The sequence below is a fragment of the Mizuhopecten yessoensis genome, unplaced genomic scaffold (genome assembly GCF_002113885.1).
Source record: "Mizuhopecten yessoensis strain PY_sf001 unplaced genomic scaffold, ASM211388v2 scaffold9967, whole genome shotgun sequence".
Classification (NCBI taxonomy): domain Eukaryota; kingdom Metazoa; phylum Mollusca; class Bivalvia; order Pectinida; family Pectinidae; genus Mizuhopecten; species Mizuhopecten yessoensis.
Window position 1 is genome coordinate 365,393 of NW_018408312.1, and position 25,387 is coordinate 390,779.

The window sequence follows — 25,387 nt, forward strand, 5'->3', positions numbered from 1 at the left end:
TGGTATGGACAGGGAGATTATAAGCTACATGTGGTATGGACTGGGGGATTATAAGCTACATGTGGTATGGACAGGGAGATTATAAGCTACATGCGGTATGGGCAGGGGGATTATAAGCTACATGTGGTATGGACTGGTGGATTATAAGCTACATGTGGTATTGACAGGGAGATTATAAGCTACATGTGGTATGGACTGGGGGATTTTAAGCTACATGTGGTATGGACAGGGGGATTATAAGCTACATGTGGTATGGACTGAGGGATTATAAGCTACATGTGATATGGATAGGGGGATTATAAGCTACATGTGGTATGGACTGAAGGTATATTAAGCTACATGTGGTATGGACTGAATGTATATTAGGCTACATGTGATATGGTATGAGACTATAATAAGCTCAATATGGTAGACAGTGGGGTTTGCGGATGAGGGGTAATTTGAGCTTACCTGGTAATGTGGTACGGACAGGGGTGTATTATAAGTTTAATGTAAATGGTGTGAGGGAATTTTATGCTCAATACGGCACGGACAGGGGGGTCAGTGGGTACATTAAGCTTAATATACTACAATCTGATGGTATCATTAGCGCAATGTGGTTCTGTGTACTAGGTGGCTATAATAAATGGATCAGTTTACCAATCAAACTTACCACAAGGTCAGCTGCTGTTGGCAAGCTGACTTCAGTGTACACCCAATCGTTTCCTTGTGCGCCCGACAAGCTCCAGACCGTTGTTTCAGAACCTCGCTCGCCGGACAGCACAATCAGATCGCCAATTGAATCACCCTTCATGTGAAAGTAAAACCGCAGGCATCGATTCATGGCTGGAAAAAAAATTGACTGTAAAATTGGATTTCCAATTGCATAAAATACGGCATAAAGATTGGATATTAGTTTCCTATACTTTACCCAGAATATGTTACTTGTGGATAGAAGAACAATACAGTGGATTCAGCCTTACCCACTACAGAAGTAATCCAACATCGTTCATTGTATTTAACATAATTAGTAGGGGTGTCAATACACCTACAGTGTATCATGATATATCGTCATTGGAAAAAGGTATTCTTTTAACTCATTCTCTCCTACTTATTTAAACTGGACTTGCCCAGTCTTTGATTTGGAAAGGTTCAAATGTGACTCTAGGGGTGAATGAGTTGAAAAGAAATTGTTGTCAGAATTGTTATCAAACTGTATCTTCTTTAATATTGATAGCAAAGATTTACTATTTGGGTTTTTTAAATATCAACCATCGATTATGAAATTTCAACCGATTCCCACCACTAGTTATAACCCTGTGTATGGTTATTGGCATATTTGCAAAGTTAAAAAATATTGCGATACATTGATATTAAATTCAATTTTGTATTACAATAGCATACATGCCTGTGTTTACAAGTTTACCAATATTTTGCGACAGCAAGCCCTAGAAATTAACCACATGCAAAATTTGCTGGAGGGGACGCTTTTAACTCATCTCACCCGAAATTTCATAATGATTTATTCCAACCTTTGAATTGAAAGAGTTCAAATGTGTCTTCAGGGGAGAATTGATTAAGAAAACAAAACAGATTGTGGCCATTGCTGTACAGGCCACATAATACTGTATACAGGGAAATGTTCACGTTTGACGGCAAAATATGTTTTCACCCAACATTAAATCTGCCTTTTACATTTAATTATTATGTTGCCCGAATTATCAATTATTATTATCAATACCCGAAAAGAGAAGAGGCACTAAATATAAGGGAAAGGGCTCTTACTATATATTGAAAAATGTTCGACAAGACAAACTTTCGCCCTTCACCTGTAAAATCCATATTTGCCCATTTTTAATTTGCCCTTTACATTTAATTGCCGTGTTTATTATGTTGTTTACTTATATTCGCTTAATGATAAATTCTTCATCACAGAGGGTGAAACAGGCAAACATTAAACTGCAGAAAAGAATTCCTGGTATACTGTATGAATACAGACACAAGTTGGATCATATGTGTGGTTTCGAAAACCATTACAGAGGCATATTACAACCTGTATTTAAGAAGATAAATCCTACGGAAAGGTGACACGTGGTTTGAGAAACTACTACCGCAACACACTAAGTTTTGAACCTACGTATGAAAGTAGTCTGCTCAGAGCTGAGGATTGCATTATCTCCACTCGCTCTAGGGTAGGAAGTTTCAATAAATGCATATTTCGATCCAGTGTGGGCTTTATCTGGTCCAGTGTTTGAGCTTGGGGTGCCTCTCTGAAAAATAAACAGTAACAAGCGTAACACAGGGCTGAAAATAATATACTCCCGAGCTCCCGTGGCAATGCGACTTCCCTAAAATCATTCTCATGCATCGTTTTACCTCAGTGTATTAAAATATGGCAATGTAAGAAGAGCATTTGTACTGTATTACTTACTAACCCTTTCACTCATAGGTAACTTGAGTACTCTCCCATCATTAACCTGGGTGAGTCATTTAATGCCTACAGTGGTGAAACGGTCAAATTTGAGAGCTATCTCTTGAATGTGGTGAAAGGTAACAACATACTGTACTTGACCAACTTAAGCTTTAAGGAAAATTTCATATATTCTTTTCACCCTTAAATAATTGATTTTCATAGGAATTGTCTCCCTTTGTTTATATTTCAAATCATGAAAATAAAAATTGAAATTGCCCCTTTTAGCCAATAATCGATTCCTAGGTATATCTATGTTACATTAATTACTGGCAAATTTTGCTATAGGTCAAAGTGTAAATATTTTGACAAAGTAATTGTGCAGAAACCGTCAACAAATTAGAGCATAGAGCACAGTATGCTAATTTATTATGCGTGGTTTTTGCTCAACTTTGAACTTAATTAGCCTCAACCTTTGTATAATGTACAGGCATACCAAGTTTCATCAAACATTTAAGCAATTAAGCTATCTTCTAAGAACTTAAGTTTGAAAATTTACCAATCAAAGCACACAATCCTAATAAATTATGTGTGGATTTTGCTCAATTTCAAAGTTAGCTTCAGTTTTTATATAATGTAGATGCATACCAACTTCCATCAAAATTGACTTGTTATTTAAGCAAGTTATCTTGCGGACCCAAAGTATTGAAAAAGACGCTCACCATACTATAATACATCCTGTCAAACTTGTTGACAGGTGCTTAAAAAGCATGCAATAGTTCTGAAATAGGCAAGGTGCACTTGACTTGAAGTTGACCAACAGTAACATTTTATACTTGGAACCCAGTTACAGGTTATATTTGACCGAATTCATCTTTATTATTCTTTTATTCTGGGGGTTTACTTCATCCTATTAACTCATTCACCCCTGAAGTTTCATAATGAACTATTCCAACCTTTGAATTGGAAGAGTTCAAATGCATCTTCAGGGGTGAAAAGTACGGTTTGTTAATTCAGGAATGATTTATCAAAGTTGAGTTCATGCAAGAACAAGAATTCCACGGGAGTGGATGTGTCACCTGCTCAGCACTTTTGGTAAGAAAAGTGTTTGGCTTGAGTTATCGCTTAAACAGATATGCCAAAACGTGGAAAGTTGAAACTTGACAGAAGAACCATTCTAACACGATTCATTTGCAACGCATATTTTGATTGGATACGGACCATGTTCTAATCTGCGAATAAGCTCCTCCCATCGCACTTAAGCCACGCACTTTTTCTAACCAAAACAATATGGCGTCAAGCTCGCTGATAAGGCTAATAGGCAACAGAACAGAAACGACCGATGAAATGCATTTGTTGAATGAATTAAAAAGTAAAAAGAACACATTCCTTGTTCTTACCTTCATTTATTATTGAAACGTTTGTTCCATCCGTGTGAAGGCATCTATTTAGATCCGAAATCAAATGAGACATTTCACATGTGTCGTATGCATTTACACAAAACTCTTCACAAATCGATACAATTAATCACCGATTTTGTCGATAAGCATAGATTAGTATGGAAGCTGACATGGAAATGTAAGAACTTGGTCAATATTAATCAAAATATGTCGTTTAAACTTTGGTAATAGGACGTTCATGAACAATACAAATATTCTGCCACGTCAACATACAGATCAAGCTCTCGCCAGTATGGGCGAGGCCAAATGACCGACTTTTGAAAGCTTCTTTCCGATTGGTCAGTCCGTTGCAGAATGACACGTCGCCAGTTCAGGTCACAAAGTATTTCACTACGTACTTTTGTACAAGGAAATACAATGTTTCTAAACATATCAGCGTAGTATATTTGTTAAGGTGTGTTAGAATAGGGGTAGTACATTGTTTTTCGTGTCTATACTGGCGATTAGAACATGAAATTTGGTTTAAACTCTCGACCTGTCGGTCTCGAGTTCAAACCCAAATTTCATGTTCTAATTGCCAGTATAGCCACTCAAAACAATATACTATCCCCTAAATAATAATTCATTGCTTCTAGCATTACCGTACAAAATTTGAAAAGAATTGATTAAAAAATAAAAAATAAAGGTTCTTGCATTTACTACACAACGCCCTTGTTTGGCAATAAAAGAGGCATAACTCCAACAAAAATGCACGTAATCTTCTGAAATGCGAACTTGTCTGAACGATATTAAAATGCAATATGTAAAACAAGTTTGAGTTCAAACAACCCAAGGTAACTCAATGCAAGTTATCGCACGGAAACCTTGGTTCGGACGACGCAGACAAAGTAATACCTATATGTCGGCGACACAAAAAAACACGTTCCGATGCATTGGAACAGTGATCCTTGTAATTAGAATTATACACTAGAACTGTCATCCGGAGGATAACGAATACCCCCCTCAAATGCTAGTAGTTTATAATTCATTTAGTGACCTTGACCTTGGGGTTTCCAGACAAATTATGTAAGTGAAGTTTCAGTAAAATCTGCTTGTCGGTTAAGATCAAGTTTTTCGGACAAGTTTACTGTGGACGTCAGACATCCAGACAGATGGACATCCAGACAGGGTGGTTCCAGTATACTCCTCTAGCTTCGTTGCGGGGGTATACAAATATAACTAGTAGAGCTGCAACAATATATCGTGACATATTTTGAACACTGTACATTACACAGTATTTTATGGGAGGTTATGATACACCTAGGATATTCAGGGTTTTGTCGATTCTGAATTCAATCTGCTCAGATAGGTTCATGCATGGCTTGTGACAGCTACAGATTGGTATGCACGTGGAAATTTGTGAATTATGAGAAACTTTATAAAAATTATGTCTATTTTGGACCAAGTCTATTTTCTTTTGTAATATTGCCATTAAAAAATTGCAATACATCTTTTCCCTTCTATTGTTACTATATGTATTGTGCTACATATCGAATCGTGACCATAGTATGGTGATACGTATAGTGTTGTCATGTTTTGAGTGATCAGTCCATCAACTTGACAGTCTATTGTTGTAAACCTACCTGATTTATAGTCCAATCAAAAATGTCCACTGCAGCATTGACCTGCTCCAGGAAACAGTAGGCCCCATCTTCAAATGTGCAGGTCACAGGAACACTCCCTGGTAAAATGAACAACCAAATGTAAAAATACTTCAGGGCTAATTTAAATCCAATGTATAATTTGTAATTTCTTTAATTAACTCATTCACTCCTGAAACAACATTTGAACTTGTCGATTTCAAAGGGTGGAATAGTTTATTATGAAATATCCGGGGTGACCGAGTTAATCTTGCTATATTGGTGGTTACCCAAGATAACACTAAATTAAATATCCACAAACTGATCATAGTTTGGTTAACTCATTCACCCCTGAAATTTCATAATGAACTATTCCAACCTTTGAATTGGTAGAGTTCAAATGTGTCTTCTAGGATTGAACAAGTTATTACAGTGAATGCAGAGATACTAGAAAAGACCTGTTCATTTTACTGCCGTATTATACATTCATGGGTGAACAAGTTAAGGATCCCTGTTCTACTGCAAATATGTTTTTTCATATATACAGTTACCTCCCCTTAATTTTGTTTAAAATATAAATTGTAGTGCAGTTGGGCTAGCATAAACATATTTGCATTGACCAGGTAGCTCAATTGGTTAGAACAATACTGATAACAGTCTGGAGTCTGGGGTTCGAATCCTGTTCCAACACCAACACTGTTGTTGGTTACGTTTTCTTTATTTCATCTTTATTGTTTTTATAGAAGTCCTGCAAGGTATGGTCTTCATTTCAGAATTAATTCATCATAGATATAGTCATGTCGGAGGAAAGTTTCCCATGTGTCTTTTACATTTTTTTGCAGTGTACTAGGATTCTTAACTCATTCACCCCTAAAATGCGTTTGAACTCTTCCAATTCAAATGTTGGACTGGTTCATTATGAAATTGCAGGGGTGAATGAGTGAAGGAAGTAATTGTGCAGTTTGTGATTATTAGCAGTATTTTGAATATCTGTATTTTAAATTAGTTAAATTATTAACAATGAATTATTGAGCAATACAATTCAAGCTAATCATCCCAGAAACAATTAAAGCTATAAAGTGGAAACGGATTTTCTATTTATAGTAACAGTGACCTTGACCTGTGACCTAAAGAATCAAGACAATGCAGTTTGTTTTAACATGTTACTCTTATTACTGTTGTACTACAAATCCAATATTTATAAATCTAAAATTAGATTTCTTAGCCTGTTTTTCGTCATTTAAGAATCACATTTAGTCTCTTGTACATGTTTTCAATGGTGGTAGCATATTCCCGAGTCGAAGTTCCGATGTTTCAATTTTTTCGATGGTCCCGCAAAGATCAAAGTTTGACTGTATTAATATATTATGTAACAATTCTTAATGCAATATGATACTGTGAAATCACTAATTTTTGTGGGGTTTTAAAATTTCGTTGTATGATGTATCACTATAGAGGCAAACAAAAATAAACCAATTTGATACAATACACAAGTATCGTGATATGAAATGATATATCATTGCAGCCCTACCAGACATTTATAAAATCTATACGATCTTATGATCCTGACCATATGAACCTGTTTTTGAATTCTGACAAATCCTATCAACCATTACCAGCATACTTACCATTTTAGATCTGATGACATGTATCTAAACTGGTCAATTCCAACAATAAAGTGACGTAAGAATTTTCGGGAAGTTTGTATGATGGAGTCAATATTAATGTAACCAGGGTTTTCGCTAGGTGTTTATAGGGTCCGATAGAGGGACCCATTCCCAATTGAAAAATGACCCTGCATTTTCAAAATTTCAGTCTTTTTTTGTCCAATGGGATTAAAAAGCATGTTTATACAGGTTTCCAGTCGTTATAATTGTGCAATGTTCAAAATATTACCATCCACGAAGGAGCATTCCAAATACTTATATAACGAAAATTTGAAATTGAATAAACAAAAGCACTGAAAATTGATGTTTATTTTTGCCATAAATTGTACTGTAAGAAACAGCTATAGTATTGTAGAGGACATTTTGATAATCACATTATTTTTGTACAATTGTGGGAACATTGATAATATTTTCCAATTTTTGTCAGATGCTGGCAATATTTTATCGAATTCCTGCTCAGGGGCACTTTCCCAAAATAGCTAGCAAAACCCCCGATTTCAAAAGGAGGTAATAAGTGGTATTTTCCCATAATGAATCACTGTACAAACCTGTCCATTGTTCATAGCAAAACCCGGTGGAATGCGGAAGAACTCTGTGTTGGAATCGGTGTAAAGCTAATTTAAAACCCCGCAAATAAGTTCCTGGTACATATTCAAGCACTGAACATGTACAGTACATGATTTGGCAATTGTAAAGGCAATATTTTGCGAGGTCTTCAATGTTTACTAGTTTGGAAATTTGAAATCATCAGGGTTGCCAACTCTTACGGCGTGAGACAAAAACTCACGCTAAAACGTTCTAAAAAGGTCCTCACTCATGCTGAAACATGTCTCACGCCACGTGAGCCATAAATCTCACGCATTTGTTATTTTTTGCAGTATAAGTGGCGAAAAAAATGCAACGTTAACGCACCAAAGACTTGTAGAACTAAACACTTTTCAATCTGATGTGATGAAAAAAAATAACGAGGTATATAATCATGCAACAAATAAATTGAATCGAATATTACAGACATGGTACAAGTAAATGATCAGGGTCTGTTTGTTGCTGTGGATAATGTAGTATCCAGAAATAATTGGAAAATATTTTTCACCGTCAAATTATCAATTATTTTTTTTTATCTTTCATGTTAATGAACTTTTCATATTACTACTATGGTAAATTTCTTATTATTATTCTTATTTCTTATTATAACAAACTGCTATTTTTTTTGACAGGTCATGGAACATCCCATGCCAATATACTAGCAATATTGACAGCAAAACAAAAAAAGTGACTGGTACCTGTTCTAGCCAAGAAATAAATCGTTACAAGAAAGTCTGTTGATTATAATGTGTTGCATTTCTGATGTCAAGTTGTTTGTGTGATAAATAAAAATCTAATATATATCTGCAAAAAATGTTTTGTTTTTATTTCCTGCAAAGATCTTAAAGTATGCAGATGTTACAGTAGTCAGAGAAAGCCAGGATTTGTTTGATACATAGGTAAATGTTATCTCAACACCTGAAAACGACGTCACGGCGCGACGCCGTCAAAAGTCTCACACTTAAGAAAACCCAGTGGAGGGAGACCTGCCACACTGGCCTCCTTAGAGGTTGGCAACCCTGGATTATCAATTTTATCTTGTACACAATGAACATATCAAACGCATCACAATATGTCAAGACTGCAGGTCCCTTTATCAAGCTTGAATTGAGCGAGAAATTTGTATGTTTTTATTTTTCACTTTACTTGAGGATGATTTTGCCTATAAATATAATGTATACACACTGTATCGTATAAGCATTCAATAAGTCTTTATACACTATAAGCAAAACATCTTATCGAGCAACAAATTAATTCTACAATTTTCGTCACATTGTTGTACAGGTTTGACATGCAATATGTGTAATAACCACACCGTTCATGTTTATTCATATTTGAAGGAATTCATCCAGAAATTATTAAGTTATTTCTGGAAATTTATCTTCTTCTTTTTTCTTCAAAACTTATCTTTCAAGTTTTATCCATCCTCAAATATAGGCACATCGGTGAACATTCATATTTACTGATTTTTTTGTTTTTAGTTTATTTTATAAGGGCCCCGGTTCCCGATATACTTACGACACGTTCCATAAATTAATTCAACGTCATCTAAAGCGATATCACCATCCCAGCTACTTCCTCGTGTAGCCTCGATGTAAAGCTGCAACATCATACAAATATCCCAATGTCATTAAAAACGCTTTCATCACAGAATAAATTTCTCATATATTCTTTTCTCTCTTAACAATATTAATACTTTAATGAATGCTGATACTAGTAATTTTTCCCGCCAAGGCAAATAACATTTACCAATAAATTTAAACTGCATGTTTTTATTAAAAAATAGAAAAGTGTTTTAACTCATTCATCCCTGAAGACACATTTGAACTCTTCCAATTCAAGGGTTGGAATTTCAGGGGTGAATGATTTTAAAGTAGAGAGTTGCACAACTTTTCTCATCCTCGATACTTCAGTGCACGTGGCTATACTCTGTCAAGTACGCTCTCTGCACCCCTGGAATATATCAATAGCAAAATTGAAGGCTAGCCCTTTTTTGTCCAAGGTAAAAAAAACAAGAGGCCTAGAGGGCCTGTATCGCTCACCTGAATATGTTTAAAATAATTGGTATGAAGTAAATATATAGCACTCCATGGTAGGTGCTGTAAGTACATATGCAATTTCAGAAAGATCCATTCAGTACTAGAGATAAAGCGAGAACAAACTTCAAACATAGCCCCACCCCTATGCCCCTAGGGGGGTCATACCCACCAATTATACAAAATTGGTTCCCCCTCAACCAAGGATGCTCCAGACCAAATATGGAACAAATCCTTTCATTCCTACAGAAGAAGAAGGATTTTAAAGAATAATTTGCTATGTTTCCCCTATTGGGCCCCGCCCCTCAGCCCCCAGGGGGGCCACACCCACCGTTTATACAAAATGGGTTCCCCTTTATCCAAGAATGCTTCAGACCCAATATGAACCAAGTCCTTTCATTCCTACAGAATAAGAAGGATTTTAAAGAATTTGCTATGTTTCCCCTATTGGGTCACGCCCCTCAGGACCCTGGGGGGCCAGACCCACAGTTTATGCAAAATTGGTTCCCCTTCACCCAAGGATGCTTAAGACCAAATATGGAACAAATCCTTTCATTCCTACAGAAGAAGAAGGATTTTAAAGAATAATTTGCTATGTTTCCCCTATTGGGCCCCGCCGCTCAGGCCCCGGGGGGCCAGAGCCACGGTTTATACAAAATTGTTCCCCCTTCACCCACGGATGCTTCAGAACAAATATGGAACAAATCCTTTCACTCCTACAGAAGAAGAAGGATTTTAAAGAATAATTTGCTATGTTACCCCTATTGGGCCCCGCCGCTCAGGCCCCGGGGGGCCAGAACCACGGTTTATACAAAATTGTTCCCCCTTCACCCACGGATGCTTCAGAACAAATATGGAACAAATCCTTTCATTCCTACAGAAGAAGAAGGATTTTAAAGAATTTGCTTTATTTCCCCTATCGGGCCCCGCCCCTCAGCCCCTAGGGGGGCCAGACCCATCATTTATACAAAATTTGTTCCCCCTCCCCCAAGGATCCTCCACACCAAATATGGAACAAACCCTTTCATTCCTACCGTAGAAGAAGGATTTTAAAGGTTTTTCTTCTATTTCCCCTATTGGGCCCCGCCCCTCAGCCCCGAGGGGGCCAGACCCATCGTTTATACAAAATTTGTTCCCCTTCCACCAAGGATGCTCCACACCAAATAAGGAACAAATCCTTTCATTCCTACCGTAGAAGAAGGATTTTAAAGGTTTTACTTCTATTTCCCCTATTGGGCCCCGCCCCTCAGGCCCCAGGGGGGCCACACCCACCGTTTATACAAAATTGGTTCCCCTTTATCCAAGAATGCTTCAGACCCAATATGAACCAAGTCCTTTCATTCCTACAGAATAAGAAGGATTTTAAAGAATTTGCTATATTTCCCCTATTGGGCCCCGCCCCTCAGGCCCCAGGGGGGCCACACCCACCGTTTATACAAAATTGGTTCCCCTTTATCCAAGAATGCTTCAGACCCAATATGAACCAAGTCCTTTCATTCCTACAGAATAAGAAGGATTTTAAAGAATTTGCTATATTTCCCCTATTGGGCCCCGCCCCTCAGCCCCCAGGGGGGCCAGACCCATCATTTATACAAAATTTGTTCCCCCTCCCCCAAGGATACTCCACACCAAATATGGAACAAACCCTTTCATTCCTACCGTAGAAGAAGGATTTTAAAGGTTTTACTTCTATTTCCCCTATTGGGCCCCGCCCCTCAGGCCCCAGGGGGGCCACACCCACCGTTTATACAAAATTGAATCCCCTTGGCCTAAGGATGCTCCAGACCAAATTTAGTCAAAATCTACTTGGCCGTTCAAGACAAGTAGCGTTTTAAATGAAAAGTTGACGGACGGACGGACGGACGACGGACGCTGCGGTATGGCATAAGCTCACCAGATGAGCTAAAAAAAGACCAACAGCTAGGCGGATACCTATCCTTTGAAGATTATAGAGAAGCGAAACCACACTTCAAAGTCAGTTCCAATTTTACCATTACGTGACTGCGAATTTCTTTGAATGTACGTCAAATGATCAAACTAGTCTTCTCGTTTCACCACAAGGTGGTGCAGCACACCGAGCCTTCACTTTTGTCATAACATCCCAAGGGTGCAGAGAGCGCAAATAAGCATAACCCCTGGAGAATCGAGGATGCACTTTTCCTCATTTCTGTGTGTGTAAGACAAGAGCTTTCTCCCACCCTTCACATGTGTGTCTCCTGTTTTAGCCGGGAAAGATCAGCTTGTCACCCCCTAGGGGAAGATAGCCTCATCACCCCCTTGGGGGAGATAGCCTCGTCACCCCCTAGGAGGAGATAGCCTCGTGCTGATTAGCACATGTTTAATTGTGACGTGATTAAAATGTGTCACCGGTAATTGTGACGTCATCAAAAGTGAATGACGATATCCATACCCCATTTATGTGTTTTGTTTACAAACATGGCAGACTACTGTTGATGGAGTTGTGACTGAAGTAATAGGATGGGAGGATGCTAATGCTATCACAATAACAGGACGTAACAAATTGGGAAAAGTCTGTTGCAAATTAAATCTGTTACAATATATTGACCATACAAGTTAGAAAGATGGGATGATTTGTTTTGTGTAAACTATGTTTGCAAATATGGGGAATGCTAAATAAATCTCTTTGACAGATTTGTTTTTGTCTAAAAAGACCAGGGGGAAATGTTGATCTTTTCAAAATGGTAGCAAGTCAAAACACATTTTCATGGTTTCTAAGCTTAATCTGGTAGTTGGAATGAAAGCGGAGGGTTTTGCAAAATTTGAACATCCTGAGGGTGGAATTTTCCTGTCGTTCATTCTATCATATACAAATGTACATACTAGCATTACGAATATATTCTCCAGTTAAACACAATTATTTCTCGTATACTGCAATTATTTCTCAATTCATACAAAGACGCTTTATAATATTTTGAAGATGCAAGAACATAATTTAATTTTGGCTATTCCTTAACCATAAGACTTTCAGGTTTTATTGTTTAACCTGAAAAACAGACAACACGAAAAGTGATGTTGTATACCGCAATGTTCGGCACAGTATTTGTAATTCTAACTTCTGATTGGTTGAAGTTTCTTGGCAATGAAATTACTTGCACAATGTTGTGTTTTGTGCAAAAATAATTTTGTTTTCATCAGAAATGAATAAATATTCATTAACCATAAATTCAAAAATAATGTCCGATTTCTGAAAAATAAATAATAAGGGATAACCAGAATTGTTGGGGTTAAACAGTATACAACGTAAAATTAATCAACTCGTTCACCCCTGAAAACACATTTGTACTATTCCAATTCAATGATTAGAATAGTTCATTATGAAATTTCAAGGGTGAATGAGTTTACCAAATTATGATCCATATATGTACCTGAAATGAGGGGTCCGCTGGCAAGTTAACCGTAGCTCTAACCCACATATCGCCCTGGTCACCAGACTTTGTCCACAGAACTCCAGAGCTTGTTGTAGAAATCTGTAGATTACCCACACTATCTCCATTCATATGATACCAAAATGAAAGGCAGCGATCCATAGCTGTAAAAAAGACACAGGGTATGTAATCCATAAGTTAAACCTTTCACCCCTATGCAACTTTAGTAAACTATCATGCATTGATCTCGATCTAGTCCACTATGATCCACAGTAGTGGAAGGTTAAATAAAAGACTATATAGAGGTATTAAGGGACATTTTCGGTCTCATCCGGGATTTATAATTAGTAGTTACATTTGCAATCTGGAATAAATTTAGTACGCAAATATGAAATTTCAAATTTATCCAACAACTGGGATGGCCCTACAAAGAGACATAAACCCTCATTTTCAGACTGAAATGTGTGAATATCATCTGTTGTGCATTATTTGGTTGGAAATTAATTGGCCATTATGAAGCAAATTAACTAAACATTCTTCAAATTTTGAAAGCCTCCGCATGCATCAAACAAATTGATATTTGACACACTTGAACATTGTCATACCCGAGTGTTCACTCGTAGAAAGGATTCTTTGTTTGTCACATGCAGAGGCTTTCATTTCTGCATGCTAACTGTCGAAAAAAAAACATTTTTGCTTTTTCTGCATGACGCAATTTTGTTGATATGTATGAGGCCAACATGACGCATATATAATACCACGGGTCCTTTAAATATCAAAGACACTGTATTGTCAACGAAACACATAATGCTGATAAAATACTGTATATATAATTACCGATACCAATATTTTTCACTTTCAGTGCATTCTGCCCTATGAGGGAAAAAATATCTACTGAATACTGGGAAAGTTTCGCTGCAGTTTAATTTTTCGCCTATTTGGCTTCAATGCTGGTGTATTTATCACTATAGCAAACAGTAGTTCACCAGTATTGACACTGGCATGTTTATTTCGAGCATGGAAGAAAAAGAATCAAACATAGGTATATGGTTCATGGACAGGGACATCAACCCACGGGTAAGAGTTTGGCTGTCCAGCACTCTGCCACGCTTCGTGCTAGACAGCCAAACTCTTACTCTCGGGTTGCCATTTCCCTGTCAATGCACGTATCACACCCACGTAAGATTCATTTTTTTTTACCAGGTATAGCATTGTAAGTCTCCAGCTTGGCAGTTTCTCCTGGGGCCACAGGACTGGATACCTCGTAGAAGATATAGTTAGAACCAGTGTGTGCACTGCTTGGGCCGGTGTTGGACGATGGTGTTCCACCCTGAAAGTAACAGATTATTGTTTAATCGGGCTAATTATAATCTTAAATGAAAACTTAAACAAGTGTCCAAGTTGTTTCAAACTCCCAGGCTGAGGCATAATATTTTATCTATTTCCCTCAATGGACCCCACTGTTTCCGCCACAATCCCCACAAAACAAAATATTCGGATAACCCGACAGGTGGGTCTTTGCCAGCGAGCATCCCAGGATTTTATTCATTCACCCTTACGCAGCTATAAATATTCACGTACATCCTAGGAAACTCCAGTAACTGTAAGTATATATGCTACTCAATATGGGCGCCCCTTCTCAATTACCAACGCCCTTTTTAATTAGTCGGGGCCCTTATTAAGTCAAATATGGAATATATAAAATAGCAAAGGGAATGAGATAATCAGGACCAGGATAAACCTTTTCACCACTGTAGACCATAATGGACTCATCCATATCAATGCTTGGTAAAGTGTAATACATTTACATAGGGGTGAAAGGGTTCAGGTACCAAAACAATAAATATATGGAGCATATTTTGAATTGATGGCTGGCCCAATACATGCTTTTTTTCAAGGAAATTCCTCATGAAATTTGATCGCTCACCTGAATAATAAAGCATCCTTGGAAATGTTTTATAACATATAATACTGCAACTTATTTCCAAGTATAGACCATCTCAGCAACACCTGTCCCTCCTTAGGTCCCTTCTTTCTGCCCCCATGAATTGGGGTGGATTTCAAACATTATCTTCATTTTCCCTACTTGGCCCGCCCCTCTGCTCCCTAGGAGCAACCTCCATTTAACAAAAGGATGTCCCCTTTGTCAAAGGATGCTCTACACAATTTTTTTTAAATCCCTAAATTCTTACTAAAGGGGAAGGAATTTAATCATTTATTACAGTAACTACGTTCCCCATATTGGGGACCGGCCCTCTGCATCCACAGAAGGGCCACATCCTCCGTTTATACAACATTTAGTCCACATTTGCCCAGGGATGCTCCAGGCCGAATTTGGATAAAATCCCTCCTATGCATAGTACAGAATAATAATTTTGAAGAGTTAAACCTCAAATTCCCCTTATGGGCCTTACCCCTCTGCACCCAGAGGGGCCACACCCTCTGTTTATACAAAACTTAGTCCCCTTTGCCAAAGGATACTCTAGTCCAAGTTAAGTCAAAATCCATAAAGCTGTTCAGGACAAGCAGCGTTTTAAAGGAAAAGTTGACGCATGGACGGACGACGGAGGCCACGGTACGGCCTAAGCTCACCATGGTCCGTCGGACCAGGTAGGCTAGAAACTTACTGTTTGCAAAGTCCAGTTATAGTTATCGTTGGGGGAGTCCCTGAGGAAACACTCCGCATTTTCAAAAGTACAGCTGTAGTTCTCAGTCACTGAAACACAGAGAGGGCTTGGTTAATTTCATTGTGTACTCGATAGTTCCACTTTAGGATCCCAGTACCACGGCCAACAACTGTAAGTATTGGAAACCATTTTTTCCAGCATGAGTATCGCTTTGATAAATCATTTATGAAGAAAAAACGCATACCTTTAAGGTCTGTGATGACATTCATGAGAAAAAATAAAGATGAAATAAAACAAAATATTATCAACAGTGATCGGAGTAAAAAGTCAGCTTAAAAGTCAGCTTAAAAGCACGTTCAAACCCTTGACTTCAAGAGTGCTATTCTTTCCTTGTAATCAATTGAGCTACATGTACCTGGTCAACAGAAGTGTCCGGGCCCAACTGTGCTAGTTATATCCAAATGGAAATTAAGGGACAATGCCACATCCCTTTTTCAGAACAGCTTTTACCTAGAACTGTAGGCCAAAGGTTAACAAATTCCCCCCGCTCCTATATAAACCAGAACTGTAAGCTAAAGGTTAAGTATTATTATGGTTAAGCATTGCAAAGCAATCCATAGTCACCCACCAGTAATGATTTCTGATACTGAATATCTGAGCTGTACACTTATTTAAGAATATAGGTAAATGACATACTTTCTGTACTCCCTCTCAATGGCAAAACATACTTGCAAACCAAATCTTGTTAGCCCAGATGAACCAGTTTTGCTTAAATCGTCTTAGTGGTTAACCCTTTCACCTTTATGTAACTTTAGTAGACTCTACCATGCATTGATCTGGAGGAATCAATTATGGTCTACAGTGGTGAAAGGGTTAAGGAAGAGTAGTCAGGACAACGATTTTAACAAAGGGCCACAACTCCTTAAAAAAGGATTGAAATAAAAAAAAATACTACCCTGAGGCACGACATCAGGCTGTAATTACCATATCTGTAAACTTACCAGTAGTTTAGGAGACGGACAAAGGTGTTTTTTCCCCAACACATGACCATAACTCCTTTTAAAAGGGTCGGAATGAAAAAAGTACTAACTGGATGCACAAAACAGGGGGCAGTTACCATATATGTAAACTTTGAAATTGGCCGAGTAGATTAGGAGACGTTGTCAGGACAAGGGTTTTTCAACACAGGGCCATAACTCCATAAAAAAAGGTGTTGTTTTTTATCTGGATGCACAACATCAGGGGGTAGTTATCATATCTGAAAACCTCCGTTGAAATTGGCCCCATCGTTTTGGAGGTTTGTCTGGACAAATCCTTTTCAACAATGGGCCATTACTCCGTAAAATAAGGGTCAGATTGAACAAATAATATATGAATGCACAACATCAGGAGGTAGATAAATCTGAACACTTTCGTTGAAATAAGCCCTGTAGTTTTGGAGATGTCCGGACAAAAATGCTCAAAATGAAAACATAATGCCTGGATACACAACTTCAGGTGGTAGTTATCATATCTGGAAAGTATCGTTGAAATCGATCCATAACTTTAGAACGAATTGTCCGGACAAAAAGTTTCAGGATCTGTTCAACAAAGGGCCATAACTTAGTCAAAAAGGGTCAGAATGAAAAATAATAATACCTGGATGCACAACTTTAGGTGGTAATTATCATATCTGGAACGTTTCTTTGAAATTGGTCAATTACTTTAGAAGGAACTGTCCGGACAAGTTTATTATTCTAGGGACACTCTGACAGATGGACGGACAGATGGACGGACAGACAGACAGATTCCAGTATACCCCCCTAACTTCTTTGGGGTATAATTACCTGTCAGGTCGCAAAATCTTGAAAGAATTCTGCCAATTCATTGCTACGAAGCTAAACTCCCGATATCCTAAAAATACCAACTACATGTGTGGTCTCAACATCTGCATATCATTGGGGTGGTCGAGTAGCACAGTCGATATATAGCGCACTTGCCTTTCACCAAGGCATCCATGTGTCATGTGGGTAAAAATCCCCTTGCATTCACACATTGTTGTAATGTTACTGTCAAATTTATAAATTTGTCGCCAAAATGATCAACGCTCCTCATCCATGTGTCAAAAGCCATTGCATCACGGATTAAGTAAGATTATTCAGGTTATCAAAACATGGCCGCCACGTGCAGTCTGCTCACTTGCGATCTATCTTACTGCAGCAAAATTTATTTCAAGCTTTATAAAAGTTGTATCGACAGACTGCTGTTGATAAAAGCTTCTCGCAGCATAGCCAACTTATTTCAAGCATTAACATTTGATGGCCGAAAACAATGCAGAAAAGGTTAGTCAGCAGACATTTGGCATTTTACTAAATACAAAGCTACTGTCTGAACTTCTGTTTGTATTTCTTATTTTGGTGTAATTGTCAGTCACTTATGAAAAGATTGAAGCCTTGATAATTAACAGACATCTTTATAATTATAATTAGACGAATTACACGCTGAATTGTGGTCTTTTGTTCACGTTTCACACCTATAGGCTACCTATAGGTAAATCTACCCGCAGGGCAGAGTTCGTTGATCAGGGCGTCGATCGTAGAGAACAATAAAAGCTAGTCTAATGAGGGCAAGTCTAATTGGAAAGGGGAGAAGATGATCCGGTTATCATAAGTTGCGAGAACTTGATGTGTAACAGTCAAATGCATGCGTAATGGTAAAATGGTGATGTGTAGCGGCTCAAAATTCATGTGTAACAGTACTGTTGCGCTAAAACAGCCTGGGGAGAACACTGCTTGTATGAAGTTTCATGAAATTCCATTGAGGAATGAAGTCGCTAGAGCGATAACAAAGTTGTTCTAAAAATAGTAACAATGACCTAGAAACCCAAAATGCAAACTTGATCAAAGTATTAATGTCATACCTAACACTTGTATGAAGTTTCATGAAATTTCGTTGAGGAATGAAGTCTCTACAGTGATGACAAATAGTGTAACATACGTACATCCCCTCAAACCTTCATTGCGAGGGGATAATAAAGTATGTTAATATTAACTTGATTTTGACTGTACTATCATAGAAACAAGCCATTTCACCACTTTGAACTAAAACGGTTCCGCTCTCGACATGCATATCTTCTCTTCACCCTTGAAATACAGCAAGACAAAGGTATTGGAGAAAACAAATCTAGAAATTTTGCTTGCGAACACGTACCCTCACACTTCAAAGTCATGAGAAATGGAAAGGTTTTGACCGCAGAAAGCTGAAACACCAACTCATACAAGAGGTCATGTTTCTAAATGTTTGTGACGTTTTGTGACAATACATTTATATTTATAGTAGCAGCAACCTCGTTTTTGACTGCAGCAGGTCAAAACGCAAACCTGTCCAAGAGGTGATGTTTGTGAGAACATGTGTGAAATTTTGTGGCAATTGGAAACGAAATGCAGTCTGTAAAGTGGCGACTTCAAAAATTGTAAGAAATTCCATTAATAGTTACAGTGACCTACTTCCTAACCCATGATTAGGTCGAAACAAGAACTCCTACAACAGGTGTAAACACGTGCGATGTTTCCTGACAAACGGATAAGAAATGAAGTGTTGTCGAGCAGCGACGTCATTTGGGACACAAATGTATAGGGCATATCCCTATATGTACCTACGACAACTTGTTGCGAGGTTAAAAAAATACATCTCATTATAAAATGATCATGTGTTACAAACCATAGGTCACATTGACCTACTTTTTGAACTTTACCCTCCACCCTTTCAAGATGTATTTGCACATCATATCTGGTTACTCCTGGTGAAATAATATAGAAGATATTCCTCGAACAAACTTTTTCAAACGATCAAGTCAAAATTCAAAGCATAGGCTACAATAACCTTCTTTTTGAGCTCGATATCCTGACATCCAAAAATATGTTTGTATACGTGATCTAGTTACTCCAGGTGAAATAGTCTAGAAGATATGCCCGAACAAAATTTTGGCAAACTTTCTTAGAAAAGGGAGATAACTCCCATAAAACTGGCCAGATCAAAATTTGGATCGCGCGTGTACAACTTCAGAGTGTGTTGACTGCCTCGGTGAAGTTTTACGAAATTTAGCTGAAAACTAAAGGAGAAGTTTACTGGACAAAATTGTGTGTTGCAGACATACGGACAGGCAATGCTATTCCAGTATACCATCCCATGATTTCGTTGCAGTAGGTATAATGATTAGGGAATACTTACAGCATAAGCCAGGTGTCAATTCCACGGTATCAATGGCAATATCCGAGTCCCAGCTGGATCCTCTGGTGGTTTCAAAGTAAATCTACGATTTTAAATGTAAACCATTTGTATTAAGGTATGTCTTTGTTTGAAGTTAATGTAAATATGACAGACCCTTAACTAATGTTTCAGCATAAGGTATCTAGGTTTTTTGAGGCTTGTTTTGTTCCTAAAGTAAAATTCAACGATTACTGTAAAGATTATTTTTTTGCAGAGTTGTCAGAGAACTTTCCTGCAACAAATGTTTCTGAAACAAAACATGACACTAATAGCTAAAATCCAGTATGTGTCATGGCCACTGCACTTTAAATTTGTTAAACACAGTTCCTGCTAAATTGACCTATTACGCACATCCCTGAAAATTAGGTAAGGAGGGACAGCACAAATTTATTTTTTTACAATTATATATTTCAATCATTTGAATTCCAACTCATTTTCATCTAATGCGGTTTAAGCAAACTTGTTTGTCACTTAAACACTGGTAAATAGGGCCATGCCATGTGCCTAATCATAACGACCCTCCCCTCCTCTCTGGTCCATTTTAAGCAACAGTGACCTTTTAAACCCCTAACTAAATATCACAATGTATTACATGTAACATGACCATGACCTTAGAAACATTGCTAACACTCCGTATAAATACTTCAATCTTATAATAGTTAGCAGCCTATTGATGGTGGTGATCCAATACTGCACAAAAAAAACTTACAACATAGCTTGTCCAAAACTTTAAGCAAACTTGTCCAATTCAGCCGTTTTTGGCCCCTAAAATATGGTTCAGCACATTGCTTACACTCCATATAACTGCCTCAACCTTATATTAGACAACAGCGTATGGAGTGTGTTGACCAAACACTGTCTTGAAAAAAACTTTCCCAAAACTTCAACCTGAGTCAAATGGCATGCTGACTCCATAGCCGACGCCCGTCTTTGAATAGGGGAGCTCAAAATTATTGAGATTAATAAACTGGGTAACATACAATGTACCTAATAAATGAAGCATTCTTTAATCCTTCAAAAGTCTTTGAAATTCAGAAAGGCTTGTAGATTACAGCTGTCTTTCCAGAGTGCCGTATACATTTGAAATAATCTTTTTGTTTCAACTAGCAAATAAGAACAAAATTATCTCGTACTGCTTTGTGTGCCACTAGGTGGCGCTGATCGCAGTCATGATGCATTTGCAAGCGATATAAGTTATTGACCATTTAAGGAGACAATGGTATTATTGTTTTGCCTATGATGCAGAGATTTTTTTTAAAAACTGTTTCTTTTTTGGCCCGTTCAAATGAGTCAAGTACATTCAAGAGATAAAATTGTTAGGATAGGTTGGTTTGAGTACCTGAAACATGAATATATTTTTTTGGCTTAACAATGTGTACCGTTATTTGATAAAAAGCCGAACAAATCGAGAACGTAAGAGAAATCTACAAAACAATACCTGGAGTCCATCGGTGGACGGTACATTTACGGAAACTTGTGTCCAGGTCTGTCCCTGATTTCCACTCAGTGACCAAATATTAGCCTTGGGTGTGGTGGTCCCGGATGCAGCGACAGTCAGCTGACCGACAGAATTCCCATACATGAAGTACCAGAACCTCAGACATCGATCCGTGGCTAAATTAACCAATATAAACTTGCATAAAAATCGTATAGGGCACCTGTTGATTGGACGTGGAATTCCAATAAATATAAAAAGCATCTTATCCTCATATTTATTGTGTCCAAATTAAAGGATCCCCGTACCACTGAACAAAACTGGAACCAAGAGCTGGAAAACAAAATGTTCGCGTTAGAATAGCTTTGATAAATCATTTTTGACAAGAACCATACCTTACGGGACTTTTAGGAGAAAATGAATAACGATGGAATAAACAAAATATAATAAACAGTGATCTGAATGGAAATAAAAATGAGCAGGGTAGATCGGGGTTCGAACACTGGACAGTAGATTGTTTAACTATTGCTCTAACCAATTAACCTGGTCAACCCTGTCCAAACAGTGCAACACTCGGTTATTTCCAAATGGATGTTAAATGGAGGTAACTGTATATATGAAAACCTTGATTCAGTGGTACAGGGACCCTTAAGGTAAATCGTACCACTCCAGTCATAATCATTAAAGAGTTCCACTAAGTTTTTTTTTCTTTTAATTGGAGTACTCTCCCTTCTATATAAAAGATGAAGCAACCAAAAGGGGTTCTTCTAGCCAAGAGTAACTTCCCCCTGTCAAGTTAAGTATACTTTTCGATGTTCATTGTTTTGTGTAGATTTTAGTTCCTTTATTTGAAATTCCCGGATGGTAACATTAGTCATGTGTATTGGCTTTGGAATGTACAATGTCCTTCATTCAGCTCATTGCCTTGTTTACTTTCCGAGGTTTTTTTTCGAACCCTTAAGTAGCAAAAGTGCCGCAGGGTTTGATCTGTAAACACTTTGTCCACTTCCGGTGCTTTCACATCGGTGAAAGCCTTCTGGGAATTTGAGGCTGTATACTATCTTCAACAAGAGTACCGCAGGGCGGAACGATATACGCCCGTCGAATGCCATATAGTGTTATTTTTCTTACATTGAAATAAGATCTGCATCATTCAAAGAGTGGTTAGCTGACATGCTATAAAAATGTAGCAGTAGATCTCGGGACAAAAAAAATCAAATACTGAAATGAACAAAGAGCAATAACTTTTGCAAAAATCGTCGAAACAAAATTCATCTCAAGGAAACACAACATATCATGCTTATTTAGCCTACTAAGTTTCAAAGAGATCCTTTGAAAAATGTAGGAGATTGCCGGACAAAAATCAAATACTGAAATGAACAAAGAGCAATAACTTTTGGAAAAATTGTTGAATCAAAATTCTTTTAAGGGAGAAACAACTTCATATCATGATTATAATGTATACCACGTTTCAAAGATATCGGTCGTAAAATGTAGGAGGGGATTGCCGGACAAACAAAAGTTTACGCCGGCCGTATTGTCAAATTTGACGGGCGCATAAAAATAGTTGGAAACCCCTACGATATCAGCATTTATTACATTAACTAATGAAATATCATAAATTCTCCCTTTTATAAAATCTCTTATCCTGCACTCTAGTCAAGAAATACAAAATTTAACATTCACAAGGGAAAGTATCATTCTTATTTATATCCAATTAGAACGATACTTTCTCTTCACTGCAAACAATTTTAGTTTCAACTTCAGATGAAGCTACATTTGTACTGCAAAATAAATGGCTGTTTTTGTTTAGCTTTTGCAACATGCATAAGATATTTAATGGGGTCTTTAGTAATAAGAAATATATTTCACAAGTGTGGCTTATAAATTATATTGTGATATTTTTCACGAGTGCACAGTGCGAGTGAAAAATATCAAAATAACTGCCGCACTGGAGTGAAATATATTTCTTATTAATGAAGACACCATTAAATATTCTATTTGAACTAAATAAGGTCGTCCTGCTGGGTGTCTTCGGCAGTATGTCTCAGTGAGGTAGCACTATAAAGTCGGCATCAGTTCCGCGCTATCACAAGGAGACAAACACGAACATATCACAGCCTCCCAAAATACACACACATACACTACACGCATGCATCTTGCACACAGGGGAGGCCGTCCTTAAATGACCTTAGCTGTTAATAGGACGTTAAACAAAATCAAACAAACAAAAAAACAAACTGAACTAAATAAATCCTTATGAACTAAATCAATCCTTATGAACTAAATCAATCCCAATCTCCAAGTTTTTACGGTACCTGGGAAGTTCAGGTTGGTTGACATGCGAGCCATATCTCCTGGTACCCGTGGTATGGAACCCTCTGCATACAAATAATTATTACCAAACTGTGCACTGTCTGGGCCTGTGCCAGTGGATGGAGTGGAACCCTAAAATTGAAATAAGTAGATTCGACAGTATGAAAATCTTGAAATCCGTGATCAATCTAAATTTATTTTCAGGGGTCCTTTTCAACTCTTGCTTAAAGCAACGGGTCCAGCAATGTAAAATTCAAGTAAGTCAAGAAATTCTATAATCGCATCAAATCTTGAAATTAGGTCACTTGGGACAATATACGGCAATATATCGAGATATTTTGAATACGGTTTATTTTTTTGCGAGGTCATGATACACCTTCAATATTTTCCAGACTTTGTTCTTTCTGAATTTATTTTATTTATATCCGTTCCCACATGGTGAGTGACAGCTGATACGTATCGTATTGTAACCACAGTATTGTGATACGTATCGAATTGTAACCACAGTATTGTGACACGTATCGTATTGTAACCGCAGTATTGTGATACGTAGCGTATCATGTTAATGTATGGTTGCAGACCTGCTGTAAAAAAAAACATTTAATTTTTTTAAAGATAAGAATTGGTGAAAAGGAATACAATCATGTATACTTGCATGATTAACCCGATAGGAAATGATGGTCATTTCTAATGCACGATACTAGTTTCAGATATGGGCAAGTACATGAACAATTGGTTTTTATAATTGCTAATTTCTTACATGGACAATTATTTCTATAATTAATAATTGATATAATTGTAATTCTATTATTTGTATGGGCCGTTAAGACATGAAAAATTGTTTTAATATCTGTTTTTATAATATCTGTTTCAACAGATAAATATAGGATCTTAAATGAGTTTTCATTTCATATGAGTTTTTATGAAACGATGACTTAAGAGTTTTTATTTTTACGAGCCTTGGCAGGGAAAAATTAAAACTTTCATAAAAGCTCATATGAAATGTAAACAAATTTAAGATACTTTTTATCACATAACTCATAAAACTTAATTTTGACAGGATTTAAAGCCAAAATGTAGAGGGCTTACTCAAACATTGACAGCCATTTTGTTGCGCCATTCATAATTTACGACGTCACTGTCCATATTATGACGTCACAATCGATTTCTGACTGGCACAGCCAATGAAAAACGCTCCAGGGTATATTACACTAGTGACATATGTAAAATCATTACACGGGCGAATTCACTGGATAACGGGCCGATTAGGTGATAAATACTGTATACGCAGACTTTGTCTCCCTTCGCCCATGAAATCAATTTTGGTCCAGTGTTAATTTGGCTATTTACATTTTATTACTATTTTTACTATGCTATTTACATATATTCACTGTAATGATTAATTTGCCTTCCTTAGGGAAGGTAAACAAGACCAATTAAAACGTAGTGAAAATTTCAAGGTATACAGTGGTCAGTGCAATGGCCTCCATTCATGACAAATTCCACAAATGTTTTATGTATAGGTAATCCGTTCACTTACTGAATTTATCGTCCAATCAAAATTGTCGTCAGTAGCTTGTACAAGGAAACAATTCCGTCCTTCAAATGAACAGGAGAAACTGGAAGAAACTGTTAATAGAATATATTAATTAGAGCAAGGTGATGCATTGTAATTAGTC

General features: G+C 37.3%; 1 protein-coding gene across 1 annotated transcript in view; it reads right to left on the reverse strand.

Annotated features, from left to right (window-relative positions):
• LOC110459095 (MAM and LDL-receptor class A domain-containing protein 1-like) overlaps positions 1 to 25,387 on the reverse strand; it is a 75,155-nt gene that overhangs the window by 14,046 nt on the left and 35,722 nt on the right. The window contains exons 17-27 of the mRNA XM_021511197.1: positions 25,249 to 25,337; positions 23,711 to 23,840; positions 21,396 to 21,571; positions 19,919 to 20,000; positions 15,710 to 15,798; positions 14,283 to 14,412; positions 13,083 to 13,246; positions 9,179 to 9,260; positions 5,412 to 5,509; positions 2,117 to 2,249; positions 653 to 825 (exon numbers count right to left, since the gene is read on the reverse strand). Of these exons, the coding sequence (XP_021366872.1) occupies positions 653 to 825; positions 2,117 to 2,249; positions 5,412 to 5,509; positions 9,179 to 9,260; positions 13,083 to 13,246; positions 14,283 to 14,412; positions 15,710 to 15,798; positions 19,919 to 20,000; positions 21,396 to 21,571; positions 23,711 to 23,840; positions 25,249 to 25,337 (1,346 nt within the window). The remainder of the gene's footprint in view (positions 1 to 652; positions 826 to 2,116; positions 2,250 to 5,411; positions 5,510 to 9,178; positions 9,261 to 13,082; positions 13,247 to 14,282; positions 14,413 to 15,709; positions 15,799 to 19,918; positions 20,001 to 21,395; positions 21,572 to 23,710; positions 23,841 to 25,248; positions 25,338 to 25,387) is intronic.